Source organism: Gigantopelta aegis, chromosome 9 (assembly GCF_016097555.1).
Source record: "Gigantopelta aegis isolate Gae_Host chromosome 9, Gae_host_genome, whole genome shotgun sequence".
Lineage (NCBI taxonomy): Eukaryota > Metazoa > Mollusca > Gastropoda > Neomphalida > Peltospiridae > Gigantopelta > Gigantopelta aegis.
In genome coordinates this window covers 66,873,476-66,889,963 of record NC_054707.1, presented here as the reverse complement: position 1 = coordinate 66,889,963, position 16,488 = coordinate 66,873,476, and the positions used below count along the sequence as shown (strand labels likewise).

Below are 16,488 nucleotides of genomic sequence, written 5' to 3'. Positions count from 1 at the left end.
GTTAAAATATTATCACTTGGTGAACAGCCATACCAAATATGAAAGTCATCCATTAAAAAAGTCAAGTCTTGAAGGTAATTACAGAAACCGTAACCAAAATTTAACCACACTTTTACTTTGTTTAACAATGCTTAATCTATACAAAATATTCTGCAATTGTATCACAAAATATTCCTAACATATACAAGAATGATGTCTGTAAACACAGGGGTCAAAGTAGAACCAAATATTGACAGTTACATGGAAATCACCATTCTACAGACTTGCATTACCCATTGCATGTGAGCAAAGCAACATAATTTAAACCTGCAGACTGAAACAGAATATGCTGACCTGTGCGGATATCTTTCTACGGACAATGCCGAGTTTTGTGGAATGGTCTAGAATGAGCTGTGTTACTTCCTCATCAACCATTGCCTGCTTACCTCCTGGCTTGTCATATCGGTACCAACCTTTACCTGCAACATCAGTAAAATAATAACACAACCGTTACCTACAATATCAGTAAAATAATAACACAATCTTTATCTGCAACATCAGTAAAATAATAACACAATCTTTATCTACAATATCAGTAAAATATTAACACAACCATTACCTACAATATCAGTAAAATAATAACACAATCTTTATCTGCAACATCAGTAAAATAATAACACAATCTTTATCTACAATATCAGTAAAATATTAACACAACCATTACCTACAATATCAGTAAAATAATAACACAATCTTTATCTGCAACATCAGTAAAATAATAACACAATCTTTATCTACAATATCAGTAAAATAATAACACAACCATCACCTACAATATCAGTAAAATAATAACACAAACTTTACCTACAATATCAGTAAAATAATAACACAACCATCACCTACAATATCAGTAAAATAATAACACAACCTTTACCTACAATATCAGTAAAATAATAACACAACCGTTACCTGCAATATCAGTAAAATAATAACACAACCATCACCTACACTATCAGTAAAATAATAACACAACCGTTACCTACAACATCAGTAAAGTAATAACACAACCTTTACCTACAATATCAGTAAAATAATAACACAACCGTTACCTACAATATCAGTAAAATAATAACACAACCGTTACCTACAATATCAGTAAAATAATAACACAACCTTTATCTACAATATCAGTAAAATAATAACACAACCGTTACCTACAACATCAGTAAAATAATAACACAACCATCACCTACAATATCAGTAAAATAATAACACAACCGTTACCTACAATATCAGTAAAATAATAACACAACCTTTACCTACAATATCAGTAAAATAATAACACAACCGTTACCTACAACATCAGTAAAATAATAACACAACCATCACCTACAATATCAGTAAAATAATAACACAACCTTTATCTACAATATCAGTAAAATAATAACACAACCGTTACCTACAACATCAGTAAAATAATAACACAACCATCACCTACAATATCAGTAAAATAATAACACAACCGTTACCTACAATATCAGTAAAATAATAACACAACCTTTACCTACAATATCAGTAAAATAATAACACAACCGTTACCTACAACATCAGTAAAATAATAACACAACCATCACCTACAATATCAGTAAAATAATAACACAATCGTTACTTACAACATCAGTAAAATAATAACACAACCGTTACCTACAATATCAGTAAAATAATAACACAACCGTTACCTACAACATCAGTAAAGTAATAACACAACCATCACCTACAATATCAGTAAAATAATAACACAACCATCACCTACAATATCAGTAAAATAATAACACAACCGTTACCTACAACATCAGTAAAGTAATAACACAACCATCACCTACAATATCAGTAAAATAATAACAACCATCACCTACAATATCAGTAAAATAATAACACAACCGTTACCTACAATATCAGTAATGTAATAACACAACCTTTACCTACAATATCAGTAAAATGAAAACACAACCATTACCTACAATATCAGTAATGTAATAACACAACCTTTACCTACAATATCAGTAAAATGAAAACACAACCATCACCTACAATATCAGTAAAATGAAACCACAACCTTTACCTACAATATCAGTAAAATAATAACACAACCATCACCTACAATATCAGTAAAATAATAACACAACCATCACCTACAATATCAGTAAAATAATAACACAACCATCACCTACAATATCAGTAAAATGAAAACACAACCTTTACCTACAATATCAGTAAAATAATAACACAACCATCACCTACAATATCAGTAAAATAATAACACAAACTTTATCTACAATATCAGTAAAATAATAACACAACCAACACCTACAATATCAGTAAAATAATAACACAACCAACACCTACAATATCAGTAAAATAATAACACAAACTTTATCTACAATATCAGTAAAATATTAACACAAACTTTATCTACAATATCAGTAAAATATTAACACAAACTTTACCTACAATATCAGTAAAATAATAACACAAACTTTACCTACAACATCAGTAAAATAATAACACAACCAACACCTACAATATCAGTAAAATAATAACACAACCAACACCTACAATATCAGTAAAATAATAACACAACCAACACCTACAATATCAGTAATGTAATAACACAACCTTCACCTACAATATCAGTAATGTAATAACACAACCATCACCTACAATATCAGTAAAATAATAACACAACCATCACCTACAATATCAGTAAAATATTAACACAAACTTTATCTACAATATCAGTAAAATAATAACACAATCAACACCTACAATATCAGTAAAATATTAACACAAACTTTATCTACAATATCAGTAAAATATTAACACAAACTTTATCTACAATATCAGTAAAATGAAAACACAACAAACACATACAATATCAGTAAAATAATAACTTTACCTCAATATCAGTCACATAATATTACAAGATAACAGCATGTTTATCTGTTTTCATGCTTAAATTCAATTAAGCTGATCAGGGGTCTCACATAATTCATCTATCTTGACTGTTTAGCATAGAGGCTAATGGCTGGCGAGACAGAAATTGGTAGTGGCCTTCCACTACCTAATAAGGAGCTGAAACTAGAGTTTGTATACTCCCAAAAATGTTTGTTTTGTGTGATAACACCACTAGGGCACATTTATTTATTCATTATTGGCTATTGGATATCAATTTTGACATAGTCTTAGAGAGGAAACCCGCTACATTTTTCCATTAGTAGTGAGGGATCTTTTTTATGCACAGACAGAATAGAACATACCACAGTCTTTGGTATACCAGTTGTGGTGCACTGGCTGGAACGAGAAATAGTGGTAAATTGCAATTTACCACTGGGCTACATCCCGTCCTTGTATACTGAGGGACATTCTCCTACCTTAAATCAAATGCAGGTTCCTCAACTTCCTTTAGTGGCTGGATCTCGCTCAGTGGTAGAGTGCAAGCACTTAGTGCAATGGGTCACAGGATAAATTGTCCTTGATGGGTTCAGGTATTTTCCCATTCCAACCATTATCCCACTACTGGTATATCAAAGGAAATCTTATGTGCTCTCATGTCAATGGGAGATGTGTATACAAAATCTCTCTCCCTTTTTCTATCTATCTGTCTGTCTCTGTCTCTCTCTGTCCTGGGCAAACACCTCAGCTATGTGGGTGGTTTGTCCAGGACAGTGGGTTAGTTGTTAGTTAGTTAATGGTTAGTGAGAGAGAAGAGGGTGTAGTGGCCTTACACCTACCCATTGAGCCCTTAAGAACTGACTCTGGGTTGGAGTCGGTACCGGTCTGTGAACCCTGTACCTACCAGCCTGTAGTCCGATGGCTTAACTACTGCACCACTGAGGCCAGTGCTGTTGGAAAAAAAATTGTTCCTCGGTCTTCTAAGATTAGCTAATAATCTGACCCAGTCTTTGTAGGTAAATAGTATCAAACCAGACTTGCTGTTTTTTTTTAACTCAGTCTTTTTAGGTATTTGGTAACATACCTGTTTTCTGACCCAGTCTCTGTAGGTTATACAACTTATGTGGCAATGAACAGTATCGTTCTCCACCAACATGCCGAGTTTCCATGGTTACAGTGTAACCCTCTGCTTTTGCTTGCTCGTGGAAAATTCTGTAACCAACATCTATTCCTGCAGTAGAAAAGAGTAAAACACATAAGACAGATTACTACTATGATTCGTCTCACAAAATGTATTAGTTTTGGAATGATGAAATACCACCGATTAACAATAAAATGTCAAATCAATTTCATGTTCTCAATATGTGTTCAGTTTGTTTGTTTCAGTGTTTAGCACACAGTAGTAATAACATATTGTTATCCAGTTGATTGGTTTTGTTTGTCTTTATATTCAATCATCAAGGCATGTGACTAGTAGTTATTACATGTACAGACCTGAAAGGTCACTCGTTCTGAAACGTCCCATGGCCATCCCAAAATCTTCCATTGCTTGGTCCACCTCATGTGGGAGAGCACCTTCTTCCAGCAAGAACCTGGTCTTAAAGTGAACACAAATTTAAACATGACAATACAGTCTTAAAAAGAAACAGAAAATGAATACCACCCATTTCAAATGTAAATCAGCTTCAAAATGACAAGCCACTTTGATTACATAGCACACACCCCCACCCCCAACTCCACCAGTTCTACTACAAATGGCTTCCATTTGACTGGTCCTTGATATCAAATTAAACAATATTGTTACAAAATAACTCCAGATAAAACGGAAAGTTAAAGAAGTACAAAGTCTTACAATGTTCTTTAACATTACAAGAGATGGCTGTATGGTAACAATATGGTAACATTACAAGAGATGACTGTATGGTAACAATATGGTAACATTACAAGAGATGGCTGTATGGTAACAATATGGTAACATTACAAGAGATGACTGTACGGTAACAATATGGTAACATTACAAGAGATGACTGTACGGTAACAATATGGTAACATTACAAGAGATGACTGTACGGTAACAATATGGTAACATTACAAGAGATGACTGTACGGTAACAATATGGTAACATTACAAGAGATGACTGTACGGTAACAATATGGTAACATTACAAGAGATGGCTGTACGGTAACAATATGGTAACATTACAAGAGATGGCTGTATGGTAACAATATGGTAACATTACAAGAGATGACTGTATGGTAACAATATGGTAACATTACAAGAGATGACTGTACGGTAACAATATGGTAACATTACAAGAGATGACTGTATGGTAACAATATGACGGCATCAGACATTTGTACAGTTGCAATATCCTATAATCACGGCTAGCTCTGGGTCAGCAGACAATTTCGCTAAATTATCTATTAAACTTCAAAATTGCAGAACAAAATATCAATTATTTCATAAAATTATTTCGCCAAATCAAAATAAACTTTGCCAATTGGTTTTGAAATTCACAATTAGCGAATCTGGAGAGTGCCAGAGCTAGCCCTGCTGTTGAACTGAAAACTGAAGAAACAAAAATGCTGAACAATTCAATTTGTCACCTACCTTTTGGCGTTACTCATAGTTGTGTCAAATGCAATTATAATTTATGTAAAATTTATTATTAATGCAATTCTTTAAAAACAAAATTTACATTTAAAATAAAAAAAATAAAAACATTACTGATATGAACTTTCATAATTGCAACAATAAATTAACTTTCAATGGACTTTGATGAATGGTGCTAATATCTCAGAGAGGAAGGCCGCTACATTTTCCCATTAGTAGCAAGGGATCTTTTATATGCACCATCCCAAAGACAGGATAACACATACCACAGCCTTTAATATACCAGTAGTGGTGCACTGGCTCGAACATGAAATAGCCCAATTGGCTCACCGATGGGGATCGATCTCAGACCGATCAGACAACAAGCAAGTGCTTTACCACTGGGCTACGTCCCGGCCCTGAATAGAGATAAATGTAAAGACTGCCGTCAGAAAAGCAATACCAGTATTTCACATTTTCACTTTGTCGAGTCAAGACAGAGAAAAAAAAAGAACGAAACGAATGCCCACCCCTCATCCAAACCAAAAAAAACAAAACAAAAAAACAAAGAAACAAGAAACCAGAATTAAAAAAAGCCTGGTCTTGATTTACAATAATGATTACCTCTGCAGAGTACTTCATTAATGTTCTGTTTGCTACAAAACCATGACAGGTTCCCACCAACACCGGTACCTATAAAAGTCAGTGACACAAATCAGTGATATATAACCTTATACACATTCATTTACTGGCCTCCCCAAGAAACCACTGACACATAACTCTATACATACAGAATGACTAATCTCTTCAATAAAGATATGACATGTAACTAACACACTGAATTACTGATTTCGTAAAGAAATTGTAAGAAACCAAACACATTAATTACTGATCAGACTCAAATGCAGGCATTGAATTTGATTAATTTTGTTTTAGGATTCCGCCAGAATCATAAACATGATTTAATGTAGGATTCGCTGAAGCTTGCTATCGTGCTAAATTTGCAGCCTGAAATACAGTATTTATCTGGGTTTCTTCCTCAGAAATACCAAGCCAATCAAAAAAACATAAATTCATTCTGTCCATCTGCTAATCATAGGAGGTGTTTTTTTTAGGGATTTGACGTTCATGAGGTTTTCAACAACTACATTCTAGGTAAGAACCTGGTAAAATAAATTATTAGTATTACTTTTCCCATTTTCTTCCCCAACTGCATCACTGTGGAAACAGTAGTTCCTGATGTCTTTGATCCATAAACATTCTCCAGAAGACGCATAATGAACGCTGGTGCGAAAAAATGACTTCCAACAACTTTGTCAGGTCTGGTGGTAGCAGAAGCAATCTAAGAACGAAAACAGGAATGACCCAACAAAATGTTTATTTGCCTGAAACTATACAGTGAAACCCTTCTAAACTGGACCCCCATAATACCAAGTAAAATGTCTGGTTTTAAAGGGTATCTGATTAAAAATTGATTAGCAACTACTATCAATTTTTTTTTAATTGATTAACAACCACTATTCAACATTTTAAATTGTGCAGTGATCTCTCAAACTTGCATAGCGAATCGTGACCCTGAACAAATGTCCTTCACATAGTCGTTATAATTTATTGTTATTGATATTACAATATATAACTGAATTTTAACTACATAGTCATAAATCAGAAAACATAACTTCATTCATTATTAGCTAATGTTAAACAGTTAATGGCAGCAAGCATTAGAGAATACACAAATCGTATATTTGAAATCATGCAATCCATAGCATTCTGTCTTTAGTACGTCAACTGCTGTGTGAGACTGCCTTTCAGTATATCACTTGTATGAGAGGAAGCTGCTGAAACAAACCACATCACCTTGTCTATGTCAAGAGTGGATGTGTTGGTGCACAAAACAGCATCCTTCTTGCAAATTGTGTCCAGTTTGGCAAAGATTTCCTTCTTCAAATCCAGGTTTTCAAATACTGCTTCAATGACCTGAAACATACAATGGTTTTATTAACCCTGAAATACTCGCATTTAATTAATATAAATACAAAACAAAAGTAGTGATGAAATAATATTGCAACTCACTTTGTCTACATATTAAATTGTTGATTTACATCTGGGAAATAGAGCACTAAAATCGAACATCAGATGTGAAATTGATATTGCAATTTACCAGATCTACATGTCTAAAAATTGGAAATTTACATCTAGAAAAAACAACCTCGGTGGTGTCGTGGGTAAGCCATCAGACATAAGGCTGGTAGGTACTGGGTTCACAGCCTGGTACCAGCTCCCACCAAGAGCAAGTTTTAACAACTCAGTGGGTAGATGTAAGACCATTACACCCTCTTTTCTCTCACTAACCACTAACATCTAACTCACTGTCCTGGACAGCATGCTTGAACCTTATTTGTATATAAGCACAAAAATAAGTTGAAATGAAATTAATAAAAATCTAGAAAACAGAAGACTAAAACTCAACATTAGATGGTAAATTAAAATTGCAACTCACCAAATTTACTTGTAGGAAACAGAACACAAAGATTGATTTTTCCAACTGACCAAATCTACATTTCAAACAAGAAATTTATATCTATGAAATAAAACAATGAATGAATGAATGAATGAATGAATGAATGAATGAATGAATGAATGAATGAATGGATGAATGAATGAATGGGTGGATGAATGCATGGATGAATGGATGAATGAATGGATGAATGAATGAATGAATGTATGAATGAATGAATGAATGAATGAATGAATGAATGAATGAATGAATGAATGAATGAATGAATGAATGAATGAATGAATGAATGTTAAACAACACCCCAGCATGAAATAGAACATGAAGGTGGTGAATTAATATTGCAACTCACCAGATCTACGTGTTTGAGACAGTCGATGTCATCAGCAGGAGTAAGAAGAGACAAACACTTCTTCATTCCATCAGGTGTCAGCCTCTTGGATCTCATGCTCCTCTCAAGTATGGCATGGATCGTCTGCACACCTTTGTCAAGTTGCTGTGAGAGAAATAGCAGGTACACTTAAGTCTCAGAGAGTTAATGAAACCCCTGTCATGCTAATGCAAGGCTAGTTAACAGAATTGCACTGAAACATATATTCTAAAGTTGATCTCATGGTTTATGCTAAATGAAAAGCAAACACTTATTAGTATTCAAATATCACATCAGACAGCAATAAACATCAAGAAAACTATGCTAAAGATTACAAAAGCAAAATAAAATGAACTCAGTACAAAAAGTTAAAGCACTAATATTAAGGCCTTAAAATACTAATTTCCTCCATTCATGTAATTCCATTAAAACACAGGTAATGGTGAATCAATAGTTTTTAGACTTATAACTACTTTAAAAAAAAAACATTAGAATAAACAAAAATAACATGGACTGATATTTTCAGAGCTGTTTACATTCTGTGTACATCTTACAATGAACAGTTACCCTGCAGTTTGACAGTAACCAAGTTAAATAAATAAAATCACATCTTTGATTTTGGGTGATTTTTGAAATCAATTAAATACCTGCTTATTTTGCTCTAACAAAATGACAGGAAAACCAGAAGTCAGAAGTGACACAGCAATCCCACTTCCCATAGTCCCTGCACCAATCACAGCTGTTGTTTTCACAGGAAGTGGATTGGTATTGGTTGAATTCTCACCAGATGGTAACTGCCACTGTAAAAGGAATTAAAAAATAACCATTAACTGATAACAATGCACCCGCCCCCATTTAATGGCCCAGCATGTACTCTAATAACGAACCGGACAAAAGAATACCGTTCCGAGTACACAATTGCAATGCACCCGGGGGAAGCTGAACAAAAGAATATCGGCCTTCCCCACCCAAACCCCCAATACTTGCTGCTGGTAATAACTTGGTACTTGGTGATGCCTCGACCAGAAGCGGTCAGGCCCTTTATAAGGGCCCTATGGGCAACCTAGGGAGACACCACAGCATCGTAAAGGTCTAAAATTAACGAGCTACTCACGATTCACTAATATCAAAACCTATATTAGCTCGGCCATTTACCTTTCGACCGACCGTTCAAAATTGCGCCAAATTCCCTCAATCAAAATTGCGCACCCTTTTCTCTTTGGCATTTAACTGCTCCATTCAAATTCCATAGCACCACCACCACCCCCACCCGCCTGCTACCGATTTGATCGGGCTGCTGGTGCTCCCTTGCACCTGCCAGTGCAGGCGGTCCCTCCTCTCCCCTCCCCCCACCTTTCCTATCATGCGCTACAACAGCTTGTTCTGAATGTGCATGTAAAACCCTACCTCACTCATAACAATTAACAAACTCGCTACATGGGCACACTCAAACTATTAACAAAATGGATGTCCACACGGTCCCTCAATGGCCAAGTCCTCCAAAGGACTAAAAGGGGATACCTATAGGAATCAAACTACCACAGCCTTCATAAAGGCAAATTCCCAGCAATAAGCTAGCATTCAACCAACTAAATGAAAACAAAAACAAGCTCTCATTTCTTTTTTGGAGAACCACTCCAAATTAGACATCCAAATTATCTCCAATAAATTAGGCAATAGTTTCTATTTGACTATAATCCCACAGGATATTTGCAAATTCAATATCACCAAAAATCACCCTCACCCACTTCCAACCCTGGTCGGGCAGCCTGTCCTCACTTGCACTTGCCAGCAATCCCTCCTCCCCTCTTCCCTTTCATGTCCTGGACGAAGGAGCTGGTGAGAGCCAACACCTGCACCCATGACAGGCGTGCGCTACTACAGCTTGTTCTCAATGTGTACATTAAATCTTATGACCATGACCATGTATGTCCATAAGAGATTGATTTAACCCAGTATAAGTAGTCAGGTAATAATCTGCACCATCAGAATACAGTAATATTTCCTGTCATTTATATGTACAATCTGTTTGAAAAACCAGGCTGAATGGACTTTGTACTGGAAAATATTATAAAACTTTGTACAAACAAAGCAAACTATGATTGCATATTTTCTTGTTCTTTTTCTCACCAAGTAACCAGCAGGTCAGTAAACTATTTGCCAGATTATGTAATTACTTATCGCTGATTTTCTAGATGTTAAGTTAAGATATTTTTTCTTGCATTTCTAAATAACCATTCTGGTTTATCTCATGTTGATTACTAAAGTCCTAATTCAAACAACCGGCCTCGGTGGCGTCGTGGCAGGCCATCGGTCTACAGGCTGGTAGGTACTGGGTTCGGATCTCAGTCGAGGCATGGGATTTTTAATCGAGATACCGACTCCAAACCCTGAGTGAGTGCTCCGCAAGGCTCAATGGGTAGGTGTAAACCACTTGCACCGACCAGTGATCCATAACTGGTTCAACAAAGGCCATGGTTTGTGCTATCCTGCCTGTGGGAAGCGCAAATAAAAGATCCCTTGCTGCCTGTCGTAAAAAAGAGTAGCCTATGTGGCGACAGCGGGTTTCCTCTAAAAACAGTGTCAGAATGACCATATGTTTGACGTCCAATAGCCGATGATAAGATAAAAAATCAATGTGCTCTAGCGGCGTCGTTAAATAAAACAAACTTTACTTTTTTAATTCAAACAAAACCCAACCATATTTTTCCGTATTACATATAATTCATGAAAATACAAGTTTCAGCTTTTTATTACAGTTCTACAGCACAAAGGGGAACTACCTTGGAAGCTGCCCGTTCTGCAAAGAAGGCGTACATCATAGCTTTGGCCTGACCTGAAGTGATCAGTTCTTGAAACAACTCTTTCTCCCGCTCACAACCTTTCTCAAAGGGAAGCTCCACTGATGCCCGAACTGCTTTGATGCATGTCTAAATGTAAAGAAAACAGTCTAAAACATGTGAATATATGTAGCCGTACAAAACACAAGAAGCATTCTGCCAAGGAATACACGTTCACTATCATGCCCCACAAATCTCCCAACCTCAAGGGCCATAACTCTGTCAAACATGGATAAATTCCATATTTTGACAGTTATTGCCCTTGAATAAATTATTTTGAAAGTTAAAACTTGATTAGGCAAAACACAAAATTTCAGCTAAATCTATATACGGAACAGAATGACAGACAGACAGAAGAATGCATTGACTTCTCTCTTACTAACCATTAATAACTAACCTTTGACCCCTGTCCTGTAGAGACAGCTAAGATAGTTTTGAGGTATGTGCCCAGGACAGCATGCTTGAACTGTAATTGCATGTATCACAAAAATAAATTGTAATGCTATTCTGCATTTAACAAGTTAAGCACCACTAATGCTTTAATTGTATGATAGAATGGATGAATGGGTGGGTAGATGGATGGATGGATGGATGGATGGATGGATGGATGGATGGATGGATGGATGGCAGGAAATGTTTTATTTAACGACACACTCAACACATTTTATTTACAGTTATATGGTGTCGGATGGATGGATGGATGGACGGACGGACGGACAGACGGACGGATGGATGGAGAAGGAATGAATGTAATAATGAAGGATGGATGAAGTGAGGAAGGATGGATGGATGGAGCTACTCACAACTGGAGCTATAAAACCCTTATATCTTCTTCTAGCCAAGGCAAGAGCATCTGATGAAAAGAAACAATGTCCGACAAACATGTTTAATTAACTTTGGATAGGTAATATATACATTAGGTATTTTATATCAATGCTTATATAAACACAGAAATTACAAATACTGAAAATTGTGCTTTTTAGTGTCATGGCAAATTCATTATATTTTAATGAACAATTTAAAATATTTAATTTAGAACTGATATTCTTTCCCAAAATATTTACTGAATGAAAAACGGGAATTTTACTTTTAATTTTTACCTTAATTTTTACATATCCGGTACATGTACTTATAAATGTGAAAGTTTAGAAAATAAAATGTGATTCACTGTTGATAGAATTAGACAAACTGAAAAGTTAACAGTACCATTAACAATGGCAGGTACATTTTCTATGCCCTTCACTGGCATATTTCTAAGTCTTCTTGTTTCATGTGGAGAGTTGATAACAGACAGGGCAAACTTCATAGATTCTTCAACAATATTTTTATCAATAAGCTGTAAAATCAATATGGAGTTACCACTGAAAAACATATTAATATAAAACACTGATGCTCTAAACAAGAAAATATAATTAATATGTAATTTTAAACTCATTAAAAAGGCTCTGCTAGTCAGAAACATTTTAACAATGACAGCAAACTCGGGACTATCTCTTTTATACACATAGATATATTCTGGCATACTTGTGAAAAGATCAATTCTTTTACCTTATCAAGTATTCCATATCTGAATGCCTCAGTTGCAGGGACATGGCGACCGGTCATGATCATCTCCATAGCAACAGGCAGCCCAGTAAGTCGAGGCAGTCTCTGGGTTCCCTCCCCTCCAGGTAGAATACCAAGCTGAACTTCAGGAAATCCAACTCTTAAAAACACAACAGATGCAAATGTTTGATTAACAACATCCAAGCATATTTTAGGGATAAAACTGATAATGGTCAAAAGGGTGGGAAATCTTTGCAAAATCTTGAAAAGTAGGGTTACTGTCGGGTTTCCATCAAACAGAAACAATTTTCAGGTAATGATGAAATAGGGAATTATGGAAATATGGAAATATTGACAAGATTTTCATATTTAAAATTATAAACTATAGCTATCAGGTGTCTAACATATAATCCACAAAATCAGAGGGAAAACTTGCCATTGTCATATAAAATTTCTACTTAAGACTGAATTTCATCAAAAATTCTCAGCTAACCCCTAATGCACACACTCTCACACAAAAAAACGTATTAACTTTCAGCACAAATTTAAAACCAACTGGCCTATAGCACACTTGATCATTTTAAAGATACCGTAAACATAATTTATATATATTTTTTAAATATTTGTTTAGATCAGAACATCATGTGTCCATAGACCATTAGACCAATTGTGAATACTGGATAACCTACGGTACATGTGTAACAAACTATAACACAGCAGTTGAGTTAGATACAAAAGGTAAAGGATTAGGAATATTCACCAAACTAGAATACTCCCGTTTTAATTTTTATTATATAATTAAGAGACAGCAGTGTGAAAGGAAAGGGGCATTTATTTAATGCCACCTTGATGCAGTTTAAACTATGAGAAAAGGATTTCCATTGTCACCAAATGAGCTACTTCTATGGAAAAGCAACAAGATATCTTTTATACTATCGGATTTGTAGGGTTTCTGCCAGTGTATGATGGGTACAATTACATCCCCTACAATCCTTTTTAGATGAATTACAGTAAGAGAACTGCTGTTTAAATTTGTCAAAGTACATGAAATGCAGTGACCAAATTCAAAAGATTTTAAACCCATAACCACTTAATAGGGGCACTTATGATCTGTTTTGTTTTTATTAGGTACCTTCAAATTATTTTCTGGCAGAAAGCCTGATACGTGTATTAAATTACTAGCACTGTGGTACATCTTACTTGGCAGACTTCACTGCTAGCCTGTAGTGACAGAATAACGCTATCTCCAGTCCACCTCCGAGTGCTACGCCAGCTATAGCAGCTACTACGGGTTTCTGACTCGCTTCAATAACTCGACCAACCTCAGTGAGAGATGGACCTAAATTATAACTAATGCTGTAATAAACATACATACCTAGCCTCATTAATAAACCTTTCCCTTTCCTGACCTCATTAAGCATTGGTACCCATTTCTAACAACACAGTTTTATTGGTTCTGGACAGCTGTCGAAAAACAGGTGTTTTTTTAAAAATAGCTATTATAAGGGTAAAAAAGAAATTAGAATAATAATAATCTTAATGTAAACATTTTAATATATTTGTTTAACAGCATTACAATGAAGCACTAAATTCACAGGCCCTAGTTACTGCAGTATAAACCTTTTCTTTTTCTCAAAAAATACCGTAGATGTATATATGCAGCTACTAACAACATCAGGACAGTAGAAAATATACTGATTTTGTGTAACTGGATGTATTCTGGTAGGCAATAAATTGTATACATGGGTTTACAGTTATTGTGTGTTTTAACTTTTATAGTAACCTCACATATACGATATCAGTAACTGATAACTGAGTGGTGCATTTTCAATGAATAGACTGAATTTAACAGTAAAAAAACTGTAATAGCAGACATTATTTTTATCTCACACTATCTAATAACAAAGGTCAGCACCTTTAAACAGAAAATAATTTTTAGAAAAACATTATAAAATCTGATAAATTAAGGACCACAGTGGTTTGTTTCATTTTGCACAGTGGCCCATTTATGGGATGTGATATGGGATATCATAACAGAATGTAGGCCTACTACCACACCAAAGGACAGAAATATATTCCTGATTATCTATCAATTTGCATACTTTGCCTGAATTTTCCAAATTCTTTGATATCAGCACCAGCAATGAAAGTCTGGTCCTTTCCAGAAATAACAATGGCCTTGACCCTCGCATCTCTAGCAGACTTCTTGATGCCATTTTCCAATCCCTGTCGTACAGATGAACTTAAAAAAATCAAAATAAAAATTTAAAAAATTCAATTTTAACAATTATCAACATTTTAAATCACATTGAATGACAGTAATAATAATTTGTATATGAATACATTGAGACATCAACAGTTTTGACAGTGCAGCATGAGTATAAACAGCAATGGCTAAGTAGAAATATTTCTTGGATTCTGTTTTATTGTGAGATACACTACCGGTAATCACAATGGGATCAAATGTTTTTATTTTCAATATTCTGAAGAAAAAACCTGACACAGACCTTACCCTCAACCACTCAACAAGTAGTTTTCAACATTTTTAATTCAACTACTGGTACCTCTTAAATAGCATAGTTTCTTTTTATATATATCATTTGTTTTTAATTATTGTTTTATAAAATAAAACTTTTATTTTAGTGCTATCTAGCTCCAACTAAGGTTTAAGCATGCTGTCCTGTAAAACATTAGATTAAAACGTCAATGTTTAATTTAAATGTTTTGTTTCTTAAAATTGAACTGAAATGACTTTCTGCTTATTTTGACAGCTTGAAATCTTGCAAACCTTGTGAGAATTTTTTATTTCTATTGAATCCACAAATATACAAGGCAATTTAATATAAGTTTGTGAAATTTTTGCCCAGTTCTATACAATACATATCAGGATTAGGGTTAGGGTTAAGTTTAGGATTAGAATTAGATTCAGGATTTATGGTTAGTTCACTGAACTAAATTAGGGTTATGGTCATACTTAGGGTTATGGTTAGGATTTGTTAATTAAAATAAACCTCAATACCATGTATCAAAGTTTATTTTTATGAATTAGGGTTAGGGTTAGTGTTTGAATCTGGAACTCTTTAAATATACAACACACACTAATATTAGACATCATACCATAGTCCATAGCCTACATAATAATAAGTACCGGTGTACAATATTAAATTAATAAAATAGCAGTTACATGAGTAACCTTACCTGAGTGCGTTTACAGGCGGATTATTTATTTCAATTAAGGCGACAGGACCCAGCAGTCGGTACAGAGTCATTGTCTTTTCATTAGCTATTCATTGGGTGTGTAGGCTATTACAGGTCTGGATCTTTTTCAAATGTCAAAGATAAGAAACCCACGAACTGAACTTTGATTTTGATATCATACTCATAGATGCACTTAACGGAGCTAGGTTAGTTGGTTTCGAACACAAGTTTGGTTTAAATTTAAATCGAATGATATTTTCTCCAAATTTGCTGCTTCTATTTAAAGTTAGTGTTAACTAATTGACTGGAATTGGGCTATTATGAATAGCTTTAAATAACTTCATTTTGCCTTTCGAATCCAGGTCGTGTTAGGCCAAGAGTCCTGTTTATGGGTGCGCACATTCCTAGTGAGGGAAACGCATTTACTAACCAACTCATAGACTATTTATTCGTCGTATGTTTATTTGTGTATGCTTTTACGCGTATGACACTCCAA

The 16,488-nt window shown here is 34.7% G+C and overlaps 1 protein-coding gene across 2 annotated transcripts in view; it reads right to left on the bottom strand.

Annotated features, from left to right (window-relative positions):
* LOC121381196 (peroxisomal bifunctional enzyme-like) overlaps positions 1–16,373 on the bottom strand; it is a 22,750-nt gene extending 6,377 nt beyond the window's left edge. Inside the window, exons 1-16 of one of the 2 annotated variants that reach the window (XM_041510387.1) lie at positions 15,993–16,373; positions 14,897–15,036; positions 13,995–14,133; positions 12,798–12,954; positions 12,456–12,585; positions 12,053–12,102; positions 11,647–11,715; positions 11,193–11,339; positions 9,057–9,209; positions 8,392–8,535; positions 7,382–7,501; positions 6,714–6,866; positions 6,149–6,217; positions 4,426–4,528; positions 4,016–4,162; positions 334–458 (exon numbers count right to left, since the gene is read on the bottom strand). In XM_041510387.1, coding sequence (XP_041366321.1) covers positions 334–458; positions 4,016–4,162; positions 4,426–4,528; positions 6,149–6,217; positions 6,714–6,866; positions 7,382–7,501; positions 8,392–8,535; positions 9,057–9,209; positions 11,193–11,339; positions 11,647–11,715; positions 12,053–12,102; positions 12,456–12,585; positions 12,798–12,954; positions 13,995–14,133; positions 14,897–15,036; positions 15,993–16,063 — 1,917 coding nt within the window. In that variant the 5' untranslated portion in view covers positions 16,064–16,373. The remainder of the gene's footprint in view (positions 1–333; positions 459–4,015; positions 4,163–4,425; positions 4,529–6,148; positions 6,218–6,713; positions 6,867–7,381; positions 7,502–8,391; positions 8,536–9,056; positions 9,210–11,192; positions 11,340–11,646; positions 11,716–12,052; positions 12,103–12,455; positions 12,586–12,797; positions 12,955–13,994; positions 14,134–14,896; positions 15,037–15,992) is intronic. The other variant, XM_041510388.1, reaches the window with a different exon arrangement.
* Between the last annotated feature and the right edge of the window lie 115 nt (positions 16,374–16,488).